The sequence below is a fragment of the Labeo rohita genome, chromosome 21 (genome assembly GCF_022985175.1).
Source record: "Labeo rohita strain BAU-BD-2019 chromosome 21, IGBB_LRoh.1.0, whole genome shotgun sequence".
NCBI lineage: Eukaryota > Metazoa > Chordata > Actinopteri > Cypriniformes > Cyprinidae > Labeo > Labeo rohita.
In genome coordinates this window covers 35799-50015 of record NC_066889.1, presented here as the reverse complement: position 1 = coordinate 50015, position 14217 = coordinate 35799, and the positions used below count along the sequence as shown (strand labels likewise).

Here is a 14217-nt window from a genome sequence, read left to right as displayed (position 1 = left end):
CGGATCCGTTCGCGTTTCCGTGGCTGAACGATGCTGCAGTCTTCGGTTTCTGATGCACATTAGCAACACAATGTGAAACTTGAATCCAGTCGACGTGCCTTGCTGAAAGATGCTGGTGTGACGATCAGCACACTGTAGTCTAGTTTTCTACGTTCAGACAGTGTTGTTGAGCGTTTGACCCGTTTTTACCATTGAATATTTTTACAGATGATCTGCCAAGCACTTTGAAATGTTTCTTTGATCTGAAGCTGTTTTAAAGTTGATCTGTCCAGCACTTTCAGACCTTTCTTTGTCCAGAGCCTATTTTTGAGTACTAACGATTTTGTAATTTCTGTCGATTCTAAACAGAGCCCAGGGTTTCGTAATAAATTATTGCTCGGCTGTTACTGTGTCCGATGGACCAGTGTGTCAGATGTACATGTGAATACTGGACTCGCTTCTGAACCGAAATGTGTGGAATTTGATTGACTGGTAATAAGTCCTGGGTTGATGGGGAATCCTGGGAATGGTAGTAATTTTACACAGGTTTGTGATGCATTAAAAGGGTTCTGACACCATTTACGTTGCTCATCATAAATTATCATTAACGCACAGATAAATGTGTTGTCTGTTCAATTCTGTTCTGTTTCATTTGTATCAATAATGTTTGTCTCATTTCAAGTCTGAATTGTTGCAAAATTATGCCGTCGTAGGAAAAAAAAATCTTTTTCTCCTTTTGTACAAATATACCATCGTAAAACTGTCCTGGTCTTATTGTGAGTAGTCTGTATGTACTTGAATTCAAGAATGACCTGAATTCAAGCTGGTTTTTATGGCCTCTTTAGGAAAATGCAGTGATTGATTCATGTGCTGCTGTTTCTGTTTTTCCTGGAACACAAAAGGAATCCTGATCCTGATCTCCTCTCCTCGAGGTCAGAGGTCGCAGTGAACGCGTCCGGCACACGACGGTGAAGTGTTCTGAAATCATTCATTGGTTTTGTGTGGATCGTTATTCAGATCTGCATCAGTTTGTGTTTAGGAACGGAGGAGTGGATTCATTCTGTGAATTCATCTTGACTCGTGTTCAATAAAGACTCAGGAGTCACATATAACGCATTAGAGATGTATTTTCAACAGCAGCATCAGTTCACCCAGAAGAAAGCACTTTTGGAGTGTTCCTTTTTTTTCTTTTTTGTCTCCAGCAGGCCCTTTGATGACCACAACAAAAGACCAAAGCACTTTATTCTCCCTTGTAAAAATGGCGAACTCGTTTATTTTGCTATTTGATCAGTGTCCAGTTTTCTGTTGAGCTGCATGTGCTCTGGAGGTGCAGTGCCTGCATCACATGTCAAGTACCATGGTACTTTTTTAAATGTACGGTTTTAGATGTAGGACACTTGAAAGAACCCACAACCTCCCGCTCGGTGTCAGTAATGATTATAATAAACAAAGCTTTGTATTTTATACGCGATCTGCTCGTCATTAGATTGATTTGCTGAAGTTTCGTGAAGGCGTGTGTGTGTGTGTGTGTGAGTCGGTCGCAGCGCTCCAGTGAGACGTTACGTGACATCGACGGTCAGGAAGTGCCGTTTGATCGACGCGCGCGCTGACCAATCGAAATCGAAGGCGCAGCCTCGGAGGCCCGCCTTGGTCGGAAACCAACCAATGGGCTTTCCATGCTACAACTTCCGGTTTCTGGCAGGACATGTTTCATTGTATGTACATTGTTAAAATGGGCTCGACTGTTGCTCGGTAGTTTGGAGCGCGTCAAATCTGCAGTTTCCGCGCGGACACGGTCGGTTCTCCTGCATCGGACGTGACAGTTCGGCTGCTCCGGTGAAGTCGCGGGATCTTTAGCGAACCGCATCCGAAGTCTTGCAGAGATTGTCGTTCTGGACGCTTCGCTCAGCGAGCCGTTCGTTCATTCGCGGCGTCAGCGGCGCGTTCAACTCTTCCGAACGCATCGAGTTTGCTGCGTTCAGCTGCGTTCAGCTCGCCCGCTTCTCCCTGGAAGTGCCCGTTATGAACGGGTTCAGCACGGAAGAGGACAGCCACGACGGCCCGCCCGCCCCGCCGTTCTTCGGCCAGAGCTGCTGTCTGATCGAGGACGGGGAGCGCTGCGGCCGCTCGGCTGGAAACGCCTCCTTCAGCAAGCGCATCCAGAAGAGCATTTCCCAGAGGAAGCTCAAGCTGGACATCGACAAGAGTGTAAGAGTCTTTATTAGGGAGCGTCGAGTGGCGTTTCGGGCCGCTTTCGGCGAATGGGCTGGGAAACAGGGCCTGAAAGAGTGTGTGTGTGTGTGTGTGTGTGTGTGTGTGTGTGTGTGTGTGTGTGTGTGCGCTTGAAGGAACATGCTGAACTCGGGAGCTCCTGCTGAACATCTCATTAACTCCTTGTTTTCTGATTATTATTAGTATTATTTACATGCCTGCGATGCCCAAATCCCTGATCTACAGTGACAGCGCACACAGACCAGCGCTGAGTTGATGGTGCAGGCGCTTCCTGACTCTCAGCAGAACACTGACAGCTCCTGCTCTGAAACGCTTCTTTTACTGTGATTTCGATGCACATAGTCTCATTAGTTGTCAGAGTTAGATCACCTGTAAGGCTTGTCAAATCATCCTTACTGATGGCATTTCAGAACCAAATAATTCCGTGATGTTTTGGCTGACTGTTTTTGTCCTGACCGTGAAGACTTGTGGTGTTGCACTGAATGTCTGTGAATGCAAACACACAAAGCCTTGAATCTGTTGCGTTTGGCCTGAGGGTGCTTATTTCTAGTTGAGTAAATGTCATGTTATCAGGTAGTATTTCCTTGATACAGTTTTCTGAAGTGCACATTAACGAGGCCTTTTTCCCATAGGTTCGGCACTTGTACATCTGTGATTTCCACAAGAACTTCATCCAGAGCGTTCGCAACAAACGCAAGAGGAAGACCAGCGACGACGGAGGAGAGTCGCCCGATCACGATGTCGAAGTCCCCGAGGTAAATCGAGCGCTTTGGTCCAGGATTCATCTGTGTGTTCACGCTCATTGTCCTCTCAGGGTGTTTTTATTTTTGTTCTGTTGCTGGTGTATGAGTAATGCAGACTCTGTTCATTCCAGCCGTTTACTACGGTAAACACCGTAGCAGGTTTATGAGGTTGCGTTTCATAAGCGCGAGTGCAGGTGTGTGATTGTGATCTTCTAGCGGGTGTTTTGTGTGATGTAATTCCAGCACGGTTCAGATGGCCTGCGTCGACATTAGAACAGTGTCAGAGTCTTGTCATCAGCAAGAAATGTCGTAAACCTTTAAACGGAGTGATATTGGAGCTTTTTCCCGGCGGCGTTTCGGCTGAATTAAACTTTAGGCTTTGGCTTTACAGAACTGATTTTCCCTTCTGAGCCGTTCCTCTGTGAATTTGCTGTCATGTTTCGTGTAGGAATGTGTGAGACTAGTTAACGTTGGACATACTAGTCAGTTCATATTGTTTCCAGGAGCGGCTCCTGGTGTGGTGGACTCTGGGTCATGAAGCTAGCTTAAGCTGTGTGTCACTACTATATAATGTCAAATAGCAGCTTGTGTGAGTGTTTTAGTCTAACAGCTGATCACATGTAGACGCTCTGGTGTTATTGAGTCATTCAGCCTGAGGGTGGCGCTCGAATATTGATTAACAGTGTCACGAGTTCGAGGATTTCAGAAGTTCTTCCACAGATCTGTTGAGCTCACACACACACACACACTGTTTCTCTGTTAAAGAGGAACAGACAATCTGATTTCTGATTCTCACACACATGCTGCTGAAGCCCATTGAGCTGTTTAGATGTTTTACGGAAAGTAAAAACGAGCAGGACAGGTGTCCACATTTCTTGGTTCATGGCTTCTAACTCTTTAACAAACACTTTTTAAAAATCAAAGGGCAAGAACAGGTGCGCGCAGCGCCGATATCCGGCAGATACGGCAGTGACGGGCCGGATGTTTGGCTGATGTGTGTCTGTCCAGATCCAGCTGTCGCAGTAAGGATCTGCTGTCATTCATGCGTGTTTGTCCTCCGCCAGGTGGATCTGTTCCAGCTTCAGGTCAACACACTGAGACGTTACAAGAGGCACTACAAAATCCAGACCAGACCTGGACTCAACAAAGCCCAGCTCGCAGAGGTACAGACGAGAAATCCTGCAGCGATCCTCATCTGTAGGACCGGTCACTAATTTCAAGACTAATGTGAAGTTCAAAAGTGATCTGTTCTTTTAAATATTAGTTTACATTTTTACGACACCTAGCTCTTCCTGTATGTTTTCCCCGTGAAACACGTATGGCCGTCCGAACCGTTGTATGTGGGTGGGACGGCACCCGCCTGCTTTTGAAGACCAATAATTTTGGACCCACCCACTTTTACCGTCAACTTTGTTCCACATGACGAATGCCCAAATAAATTAAACTCCATTTAGCTGCAGCCTTGAATTCCACACTGCTGTTTCCTCAAATCTATTCCACTTGGCTCATTCAGAGTCCATTAATTAAACTTTCTTTCTCTGATTGTTACTTCACGCGACACGGCAAAGTAGACGAAGCATCTGAGCGTATACACCTAACCCTACCCGATGCTTTATTTCAACTTTTCAATTATTTCGATCACTTTTATCGCCATTGAAAACAAATTTGATTTCCGACGCGATTTGATTTTTGAAAAGGGACAAGAGCGATTTCGTCAAAAGGTGGACGCGAACTCTGGTCTCTCGCATCAAAAACAACACGCTATGCGTTTTATTGTTTACGTCGCTGGAAATGTTGTTTAGCAGCCGTCTTTTGTAATGTTGTGACATTAGCGGCAGTGGTGACGCAGCCCCTGACGACAAGGCGTTCATTAAAAGGCACCAGACTATATATGGCATATACTCAAGTCATTTTTTCTGGGGGAGCATCCACCAACGTTTATTTGGCTTCCGACACCCATGGAAACATGTATAGTTTTTATTACATGAACCTGATGTCCAACAGCGAATCTTTTATCCAAGAGCAAATCTTTCTCTGTTGTGCCGTGTATATATGACAAGAGCTGTACTGCTAAGTCTCTTTGAAAAGCTTGATCTTACATACGAACAAACTCTTCACGACTGCCAGGATTAGTTAGAGCTGGTTCTCGCTCAAAAACGCAGCTTTATATTAATGACAGACGTTTGGTCGGGCTGTGTTCAGAGACTGTGCTTCCTTGCGTACTAACAGTTATTACTGAAAAATCATTTCACCAGATTGAACGGTCTCATGACGGACTTCACTAGCTTATCGCTAAGCGTCTGTCAGCCAATCAGAACGCAGCGTCCATCTGTTCTTGTAATGAATTCATTGCTTTTGTTTTTGATCAACTTTCTTTCTTCTCCTCCAGACCGTGAGCCGCCATTTCCGCAATATTCCAGTCAATGAGAAGGAGACGCTCACGTACTTTATTTATATGGTGAAGAGCAGTAAAAGCCGGCTGGACCAGAAATCAGACGGGAGCAAACAAGTGGAATGAAGGTCCCTCGCGCTGATCTCAAAGCAGCAGAAGGTCATTATTTATGACATGCAGATGTTAGCTGGCTTTATGATTCCTCTTTGAATACTTACTGTGTTTTTTGTACATACGGGAGTCACTACAGTCACACGCTCGTGTAGTGATGATGATGATGATGTGCCAAACCCCACAGTAACACCAACAAACCAACGGCGTCTCCAATGTTCAGATTTCACCGTTTATCCAGCGAGGACCTGATTGAAAGCATGACAGACTGAATGACTGCAGATTTGTTCTCTCGTGTCAAATGTTTTGTGCTTATCACACTTAAACTACAGCAGATCCTCCCAGAAGAGCTGGACCGTGACGCACTGAGGCTTTTTGTTTTTCGTTTCTTTTTGTTTTCAGTCTGTTTCACATCCATGTCGCTGCTTTTATATGACTGCTGTATATCTGCTCTATATAGCATTTTTTGTAGATTGTAATGTTAGTTTTCTTCCTTCCTTTGTTTGAAATAATGCGTCTAAATACAGTTCTTGTGGCACTACTACTATTTGAGTCGCTTGTGTATAAATGTGTCTGATGTCAGGATGTTTCAGGATGTCCGCTGTAACGGGACGTTAGAAGAACGCGTGTATGTCGGGGCACTGAAATGCTCAAATATATACTCGTCCAGACTCTGGTGGGTACATGAGTGATTCACATCTCAAATCAATTAATAATGAGATGTTTATGGGTCAGTGCTGCAACAAATACAGATGTGTAAAGATTGTCTCTCTAGAATTTTTTTTTTTTTTTAGTATAAACTTAAGCGGTTGCCTTATGATTTCAGTAATCTGCTCACAGATTTGCTTGTTAAGGTTTTACATTTTTTTTTCAGCATACGGAAGTTAAATTTCTAGTGTGTGGTTTTTTTTTTTTTTTTTTTTTTTTTTATAAATGGGTTGAACAAAGAGCTCATGACTGGAAAGACATAACCTTGAGCTTTAATGTAATTTTGAATGAATAAAAAGTAATAAATGTAAAAGACAAAACAAACACGCACAAAAAGAAGACTGCAAGTGCTTCTCCAGTCCCGTATGATGTGGTTGTGGCAGTGCAGACGTGACCGCAGCGGTAAAGTCAGTTAAGTGGCTGGACATCACAGTCCTGAAGGCTCCTTATAATGAAACTTCACCTCCAGCACCTCTGTAGATACACATAGAGTCTCTTGTACTGTATATAACACATGTATAAAATACTTATTACAACAGAGATGTAAAATCCACTTCTAACTCTAACGTTTATACTAACCCACGTCAAGCTATGATATTCGATTATGTAGAAATAACCCAGTTTATGATTTTTCAGTGGGATCAAGCTTGAGATTTTTTGTTTTAGCATATATATATATATACATACACACACACACATACAGGTGCATCAAAAAAAAAGTTAGAATATTATGAAAAAGTTTTTTATTGTAACATTTCAAAAAATGAACCTTTCATATGTTCTAGATTCATTACATGTAAAGTATTTCAGAAGTTTTTTGTTTTAATTTTGATAATTAGAGCTTACAGCCCGTGAAAGTCAAAAATCCAGTATCTTAATATATTAGAATATTTCCCAAGATCAATCAAAAAACGGATTTGCAAAAATGAAAAGTTCAAATTTTTAAAGTATGATCATTTGTGTACTAAATACTTGGTCGGCAGCACAAATTACAGCATCAGTGAAGTGTGACGATCAGCCTGTGGCACTGATGAGGCACTACTGAACCTTCAGATCATTTGTATATTGTTGGATCGACTGTTTCTCATCTTTCTCTTGAAAATATCCCATAGATTCTCTTGATGGGGTTTAGGTCAGGCATGTTGGCTGGCCAATAAAGTACAGTAATATCATGGTCAGCAAACCACTTGAAAGTGGTTTTGGCACTCTGGGCAGGTGCTAAAGTCCTGCTGGAAAAGGAAATCAGCATCTCTATAAAGCTTGTCAGCAGATGAAAGCATAAAGTGCTTCAAAATCTCCTGGTAGACAACTGCATTGACTTTGCACTTGATAAAACATAATGGACCAATACCAGCAGACAAATATATATATATATATATATATATATACACACACATATGTGTGTGTGTGTTAGAGTCAGGTCCCCACGCCAGACAATCAGGATCCAGCCCCGGACACCAGATCCCGTCAGAAATATATCAGTCTTTTGGTAACAGGACAACTAGTCAGCAAGCTGTAGTTACCCCAACCCCACTAACAAGCAGGTTTCTGTCAGTTATGAAGTTGACCGATGAAAGCCAGAAAAGAGCAGAAGCAGGAGACGAAGTGATGATGGTAAAAAAGGTATAACAGAATTTATTGAACAGTTTTAGTTGCGTATGTCTCAATATTCAAACTTCGTCTGGGGAGTACAGCTCAACGAATTGAAGAATTAATTGAAGGCATCAAGCCAGTCCAATGTAAAATGACTCAAAATGTTGAAGATATGCTGTTTTGCATATGTTTCCCCTCTGAAGCACACCGACTGACAGTTCAACCTTATTTTTGCAGAAAGGATCCGCTTCGGTAAAATTAAGGTAAATGGTTCACCAAAATAAATGCTATTCTACTTCATTGCACTACAAACATAAATTGCTTTAACTTGTCAATGCTGCCAAATGACCACGGTTTAAGTGGGATAATCCATGGATAGCTGTGTATTAAATGATTTTAAACAACAGTTTCTGCTCCTCAAATCTGATTTAAAAAAAAACAAAAAAAAAAACATACATTACATACACCAGACATAAACAAATAATCAGTATCAGGAATAAAAAAAATCAATATTGGTTGATCTCTAGTACAAACACTGCAGGAGTTTAGGTTAAATATTCTGTTTTGACAATGTTGATTTACTTGTCTTGAACTGACTTTGTTTTGAATGCACCAGTGTTCCTCCTACTTTACTAAATTGCACGAGCCTCAGGGTGTGGGGTGAGTGTTGCGACTCTGCTTTCTTTACCTCATTTAAACAGAGGAATGAAAACAGTGATCATGTTCACATCATGTTCCAGGACTCAAAACCACATATATTTAAGGAGTACATCACTTGATAGTCACAAAGCCTATCATTTGCTGTGAATGGGTTTTCATTTTTAAAGTAATGTGTCAAAAATACTATGGACCCCCTTAAAAACCCAACATAGTGACCTGAGCTTGCATTTTTTTTAAATGGCACGTTTAAGTGTCATTATTAGTATTATTATGATTTTTGACTTCAGACAATAAAGTGTTGATGTTTTAGACTCACTGCAGCTACTGAGTAAGAGACATTAATCTGCTTTATACAAGAGTTGTGTCTCAGACAAGCACAGTACACATAGTACTTTTAAATATATAAATAAAATTTAGAAAAAAGAAAACACACAGTATAGAATAGGTAAAAGCTATAGTATTAATTGGTCAGGTGCTGATGGCTAAAGACTCAGCTGATCGGGTCATTACACCAGCTGGGAAGAGTCAAGGAAAAGATCAGAGAGAGTGATATTGTGCCTCTTTGGGATGGCACCACAAGGCATCATTCTCTTGCAGAACGCAAGCTTTTGGAGGGCACATAAGTCTGAACTAGCGAGTTTAGGTATACTGGTGCAGAGCCAGTGGTTGTCTTGTAGGCAAACATCAGTACCTTGAATTTTATGCGAGTAGCTGTTGGCAGCCTGTCTGATCTGATGAAGAGAGGTGTGACGTGATCTTTTTTCAGCTCGGCGAAGACCGCTCTCGCTGCTGCGTTCTGGATCGGTCGCAGGGGTCTGGCGGTGCATGCCAGAAGACCCTCCAAGAGAGCATTACAATCGTCCAGTCTGCAGAGAACAAGAGCTTGGATGAGGAGTCGTGTGGCCCGATAGGACGGGTCTGATGTGAATGGTGTATAAGGAACATCTGCAGGACCGGGGCATTGAAGCAATATGGTCTGTAGTGTCGTCAAACGTAACAAATTCAGTACCGGTCAGTACTGAAATTTAAAAAATGTGACCATACCAGCATTTTCCTCTGATTGACCATTGTGTCCACACGCTTAACAGCTTGTTTCCCATTCTAACAAAACTTTAAACACTGAGAGTGAAGTGCCCGTGAGCATCGCTGCTGTCCCACATTCATAACAGTGGCAGGAGAGGCAATGCTGTTAACTAAGTTGACATTACAAAGATTCCCGAGTTGCTCATTTCCTAAATCTTTTACGATTCAAAGATCAGTAACTGATGTAATGTTTGATAAAGGATACCTTGGTCAGCACCTGGACTTTAAACAGCTGACTGAGGTGAACCTTATCAAAGTGCATCATAAACATTATCTTTCGAAGTGTATGTTTGGGAGCAGTTATAAGCGTGAGCCAGACTGAACAATAAGGGCAAGAGGTCATCGCAAACAGTGAAGAAACGTAAAAAATGAGGGACTATGATGATATCACCGCTTTTCTAGGAACATGGGGTCCATTCCAGCTGACCGTTTTCTTAGCATTAGCTATAAGTATCCTTCCAAATGGTTTTGTAGGCCTCTACGTCGTTTTCGTGGGAGACACGCCATCTCACGAGTGTCTGATTCCTGAGGTGTTCAACATTAGTGACAAGTGGAGAGAAGCCGCAATCCCAATGGTGATGCAAGACGGTGTTTTAAAACGCAGCTCCTGCTCAAGATACAAAATGGAAACAGTGAGAAATTTTTCTGCACTTAATTATGCCCCAAATGTGGATGTCAATGTCAGTGAGATAGAGGTCGAGTCTTGTGTGGATGGCTGGATCTACAGTAAAGAGATTTACGAGTCTACGATAGTGACAGAGGTGAGTTGCTGGGTTGTTTGCATGCTGATGTACCATAGCTCTACAGTCTAATGTGCACCTGCCCAAATGGTTCTTGCGATAAAGCTATGGAGAGGTTGGTAGATGGTGCTTTTCAGATGATGGTTTTCTTCTGAATATTCTCAGTGTCCAAACATCAGTCCAATCACATATTAATAAGCAGAAGTGCTATTAAAAAAAAAAAAGCCTTCTTAAAACGTATTTTGAATTATCTTTCTTGAAAAGTAACTGCTACCTTTGACTCTGTTGGGGTGCAAATTTCTCATGAACAAAGGATAAGCGGTTTGAAAACTGGATGGATAAGTCCATGAAGAGCACAAGAAGGAGAGCTTACAAAGATACAGTTACTGGTGAAAGCATAAAGACCTAAATTTAACTGTAGATGTCTTTAGTTTCTTTTATTTTTATTTATTTTTTCCTATAAGGTTCCCATAAAGGCAGCTTAACTGAATCAGTCACATCAAGAACATTTCATAACTGCTGTAATGTGTTTATTGTGTCGCAGATAATATTTAACTTTATACCTCCAGCTTCATTAAACGTTACATAAAACAGAGATTATCTAAAGCAGGGCTGCATAATCCTGATCTTAAAGATCTATCTATCTGCAGACTTGTGTAATTGTCACATGCTCCTGAAGATCTTCATTAGCTGCTTCAGCTGTGTTTAAACAGATCAGAGCTAAACGTCGCTAATCTCCCAGAGCAGGACTGGAAACCCCTGATCTGAAGGCTCATGCAGGTTAAGATCGGGCACTGAGTGGAGAGGTATCAGAGGTCAGATTAAAAAAAAAAACAAACAAAAAAAACAACAACATTTTACTGAATGTCAAACCGGAGGCAAGGACTAATCCTTAAACAAGTTGCCCAATAAAAACATTCTCCATGGAGATTAGTCCAGACAGTTCTTATACAAAACAAAACTCATTTCCCATACATACACTCCACAAGACAAGAAGAATTCAAAATAGACAGACTCTTGAATCTTAACTGTCTGTCATTACCTGCATGATCCAAAACAGTTTTCATGTTTTGTGATAGTTGACGGTTTGTGTGTGTAGTTGTTTGTCTTGAGCAGTTAAACTGCCCACTGTTCTTCAGAAAATTCCTCCAGCTCCTCCACATTCTCAGGTTTTCCAGCATCTTATGCATATTTGACACCTTTCTAAAAGTGACTGTATGATTTTGAGATCCATCTTTTCACACTAAGGACAACTGAGGGATTTGTTAATTAATACAAAAGGGTGAAACCATATGCTGCTGCTAAAGAAGGAACACAATGCATTAAGAACCAGGGGTGTAAACTTTTGAACAGGATGATGTGTACATTTACCCTGTTTTGTTTAAAGAACTTTTTTGCCCTTCAGAAGCTCTTAATGCATTCTTGAGCATCAGTAAATTGTTGTTGTTTAAAGAATGTTTGCATTTTGTTGCTTCAATAAATATTGCTGTTAAAAATGATATGCAGCGAAAACAAACTCCTATGTTTCATGGATGCCATTTTTCTCTAGAGGACCCTTTGTGTAACACACCTTATTAATATTTCAGAGTATTCTAAAGTATTTAGAATAAGTTACAAAACTTGTGTAATCTTAAAAAATACTTTTTAAATTATTTTTTAAAACATGCATTTTGTAATCTGTAGTGAAATACATTTTAAAAGTAACCTTCCCAACCCTGTATATTACAATATATTGACAATAAGGAATTGCCTAATGTACATGGATTATTTAATGTATTGTGTTATATTTTTCTGTCTTGTCAGAGTGTGTTTTAACAGGTTACATTTAATTTAACAATAAGAATACGTTTGCTTGAGAAAACCAACTTTTAGCTACGGGTTGCTATATTTTTCTAACTGATCAGACTTAAGATTTAAGACTAAACTACTAAAAGTCCCATAGACGTTGTCAAAAACTTTTGTGCAATAAGATTTATAGAGTGTCTAACCCATCTATCACTAGCAAAGCTTAAAGGGATAGTTCACCTTGAAATGAAAACTAGCCCATGATTTACTCATCTCGTCCAATAAAGTGCATCCATCTATCAAAAAAAGTGCTCCACATGGCTCTCGGGGGTTAATAAAGGCCAGAACACGTGATGCAAACTCTGGTGAGAATATGCTAGAAGTTTTGGAACCAAGTTTTATTTACACAAATGCATCAGTTTGCTTCAGAAGGCCTTTTTATACCCCCAAGAGCAGCATGGAGCAACTTTTTATGATGAATGGATGCTGTAGTGAATTTTGCTTTTGCCAACCTAGGGAGGCGAAATAGTGTAGTGATGGGTACTCACACCACAGATGACGTTAAGATTTTTTGGATCATGTGTCAATTAATGTGTGGTTATGAGTACATCACATAAGAAAGATTGGCAGGATCTCTAACTTGTAGAGCGTCTTACTGTATTAATTTTGTTAACAAAAGATTACAAGTGTAATCAACAACTACTAAATGAATACCATGAATGATAAGGAATAAAGTGCATAAGATGCATAAAATGCAAGTGATTATGTTGGGTGTTGCTATGTCAGAGCCACTGTACGTTATCTGGAAAGATAAACTGTTGCTACTCTAAAACAAGTAAGGTAAAGAACCTTATTACGCATCAAACAAATAAATGAGCAATTCTTTGTTAGCAACTGCAATCAGCTATATAATATCTAATGTAAATGATAAAATCATATACTGATAATCTACAACAATGCCAAAGTCTCTGGAAGAGGTTTGGAAGTGATATTTACGTTCACTGTGGTTGAGTGAGCACTCCGGAGGAGTTGATCTGTTAGCGTCTCCTGGACGTGCCGGAGACTCAGATCAAGTTGATTCTGTTACTGTCTCACCATTGCTGGCCGGAGACTCAGACTCAGAACTAACTCCAATTGTATTCGTCTGAAAGAAGAAAGTCATATACATCTAGGATAGCTTGAGGGTAAGTAAATCGTGGGGTCATTGTCAATTCAAGGTGAACTACCCCTTTAATGGCTATCTTAAGACAACATGCTAAATCATGCTAGCAACATACTAATAATGTTGGCAACATGCTAATCGTGTTAAAAACATACTATTAGTATACAAATCATGCCAATAACATGCTAATCATGCTAAAAACATGCTAGCAACATGTTAATTATGCTAGCAACATCCATCTAATCTATCAAAACTGTTAAACTTCAAGCTTTTACAACTGCTTTAGTCTTTTAAGGTTTTTTTTGTTTTTTTGTTTTTTTTTTGATGAGCAGTTAAAAAAAAAAAGAAAAGGCTTATATATTATATAGAAACTGTCATCTGAAAAAAACAAGAAAAATGTCCCTCTATTGATAAGTTTTATTTGATGTCTTCTTTTCTTCCAAGAAGAAGATTTAGGGACATAGATTTGTAAGAGGGAAAAGAGACCTGTGGCTGTTCTGGACTCAAGCATCAGTGTTTTGTTGCGAGCACTAGGCGAGAAGCGAGATGAAGAGAGGCTCACTGTGGACCAGTTGTGCTGCTGCATTCTGTATCAGATGCAGAGGTTAGCTTGAACGTGCTGAACATCCAGGTAGAAGAACATCAAGAAATGACAAGAGTCTGCATGAGCCATTATACAGAATGTTTTAAAGTAATATTTTAGGTTATGTTTCCTAAGTAAACAAAAGCATTTGGGAACTCTGACACAGATACCCTATGAACTTAGGCAACATATGAATAAATTATATTTTTAAAAAGGTTATTTTTCTTTGTTTGTGCTTTTCAGTGGGATTTGATATGTGAAAATGAGTATAAAGGGCCACTGACCTCATCAATATATTTTTTTGGCGTGTTGGTGGGGACCTTCCTTTCAGGACAGATGTCTGACAGGTCAGCACCTCACAATCAAAGCATCACACAAATGATGACAACCTATTAATTAAACCTCTGAATTTAAATATGTGGAATTGAAATATGACTCTAAAATAT

The 14217-nt window shown here is 40.4% G+C and overlaps 2 protein-coding genes across 3 annotated transcripts in view; both read left to right on the top strand.

Moving 5' to 3' along the window:
- Window positions 1–1656: 1656 nt before the first annotated feature.
- Window positions 1657–6001, top strand: sap30l (sap30-like). 2 transcript variants are annotated; one of them, XM_051093065.1, is made up of 5 exons: window positions 1657–2187; window positions 2844–2966; window positions 4019–4117; window positions 5344–5505; window positions 5597–6001. In XM_051093065.1, exons 1-4 carry the CDS (start codon window positions 2002–2004, stop codon window positions 5470–5472), a joined length of 537 nt encoding a protein of 178 aa, XP_050949022.1. In that variant the 5' UTR covers window positions 1657–2001; the 3' UTR covers window positions 5473–5505; window positions 5597–6001. The 2 variants fall into 2 exon arrangements, with proteins under 2 accessions (XP_050949022.1, XP_050949020.1); XM_051093063.1 differs by having other exon boundaries at window positions 5344–6001.
- A 3732-nt stretch (window positions 6002–9733) lies between these two features.
- The window catches only part of slc22a4 (solute carrier family 22 member 4), a 28661-nt gene continuing 24177 nt past the window's right edge, over window positions 9734–14217 (top strand). Inside the window, exons 1-2 of the mRNA XM_051093056.1 lie at window positions 9734–10262; window positions 14015–14118. Of these exons, the coding sequence (XP_050949013.1) occupies window positions 9870–10262; window positions 14015–14118 (497 nt within the window). The 5' untranslated portion in view covers window positions 9734–9869. The remainder of the gene's footprint in view (window positions 10263–14014; window positions 14119–14217) is intronic.